Raw genomic sequence first — 1,532 nt, forward strand, 5'->3', positions numbered from 1 at the left:
CCACATACTGGTCTGGCATGTATACTACATCGTTTTGATTCGGTTTTGTGGTTTCGTGTGGATGCAGATATTTCTTGAGACGAGGGGAAAAAAAAGATCGGATAGGGAAAGCTCTGGCTTCGTGTGGACGTAGCCTAAGTGAAGTACATATGTTTAGAATGACCTACTGCTTTTGCACAAATGTTTAGTATAGAATACAAAGTGATTGTGACAAATTATCTTGAAGTATTTAGTGACTTATTGTTTGATACAACTACCAAAAGTTAAGACATTTGTACACAAAACTGGATGACTAAAAGTGAAATCAGCTTGATAAACACAAAAAATCCTTAAAGAAATAGCTCAGATAACGACAGTAGATTTGATTTGATTCATTTTAATTATGCCCTGCTTATCTTTCATTTCTCCCATAGGTTTGCTGAGTCACGATGACCCTGTGGAAACAAAACCTAACAGTTCCTACAAACCCTCTAATTGGTTCTCTGGCACACCTGATGATCAAGAGAGGTGAGAATTTGTCAGCCCATAAGGTGTTGTTATGAACAGAAATAATAAACGAAGCCAAATGCTTCGGAAATACATCATTCTGATCAAAAGAATCATCCTAGACAGATTATAAGAGATCATCTCAGTTTATTACAAATTATTTGGCTGGAGAAAGATGCTATGAATGTGTCAATTACTTCTGGTATTTAAAGGAATTCAGGCCATCCAAGTTGTAGACGAGTTTGTTTATTCATCAGAACAGATTTAGCATTATATCACTTGTTCAACCAATGGATCCACTACAATGAATGGGTGCCGTCAGAATAAGAGTTCAAACAGCTGATAAAAACATCACAATAATCCGTTAGTAATCCACTTGCCTCCAGTCCATCAATTAATGTATTGTGAAAAAAGCTGCATGTTTATAATAAAGAAATTAATAATTCAGATGTTTTTAACTTCAAACTGAGTCCCCTATCAATTAATATTGCTATCTCCAGTGAAAAAGTTGTCTCGTCTAAATCAGGAGAGAAATATGCACAGATCATGCAGATCAGTTTACAAGTGAAAACTAGGGATGCACCGGGCCCGATACTGAGCTCCTGTACTCGTACTCGTACTCGTTAAAATGCCCCGATACCAAACGCCAATACCACACAGCATGTGATAAGTGCCATATTCAGACAAAGAAACACTGACAACAGAACAACAGACAGCAGAATGGAGTTAAGGATGTCTACTACGAAGTATATGTATGCAATGAATATAACGTTAAACATTCAGTATTAATGCCTGTATAGCTGATGTGTGCGAGCTGATAAGCAAAGCACGCTGAGTGGATTGAGCGCGCAGCGGCGCAGATGTGTGAGCTTGTCGAGTGAATATACCTTTCTCACAGACATCACTGAAAAGTTTGTAGTTCGGTCGGATATGTAAACAACAAGTAAGTAAAACAATGCACAAGTTACTTAACAGTAGAGAGAGAGAGAGCGCGCACTTCTGTTGTGTGATCTTTGATGTTCACTCACTTAGCACACGCATCATTT

General features: G+C 37.9%; 1 protein-coding gene across 3 annotated transcripts in view; it reads left to right on the plus strand.

Moving 5' to 3' along the window:
• The window catches only part of cunh7orf57 (chromosome unknown C7orf57 homolog), an 8,690-nt gene that overhangs the window by 2,438 nt on the left and 4,720 nt on the right, over positions 1 to 1,532 (plus strand). For all 3 annotated transcript variants that reach the window (XM_016486755.1, XM_016486753.1, XM_016486754.1), the window contains exon 4: positions 414 to 507. In XM_016486755.1, coding sequence (XP_016342241.1) covers positions 414 to 507 — 94 coding nt within the window. The remainder of the gene's footprint in view (positions 1 to 413; positions 508 to 1,532) is intronic.

This window comes from Sinocyclocheilus anshuiensis, unplaced genomic scaffold (genome assembly GCF_001515605.1).
Source record: "Sinocyclocheilus anshuiensis isolate Anshui unplaced genomic scaffold, SAMN03320099.WGS_v1.1 scaffold101, whole genome shotgun sequence".
In the NCBI taxonomy this organism is placed as follows: domain Eukaryota; kingdom Metazoa; phylum Chordata; class Actinopteri; order Cypriniformes; family Cyprinidae; genus Sinocyclocheilus; species Sinocyclocheilus anshuiensis.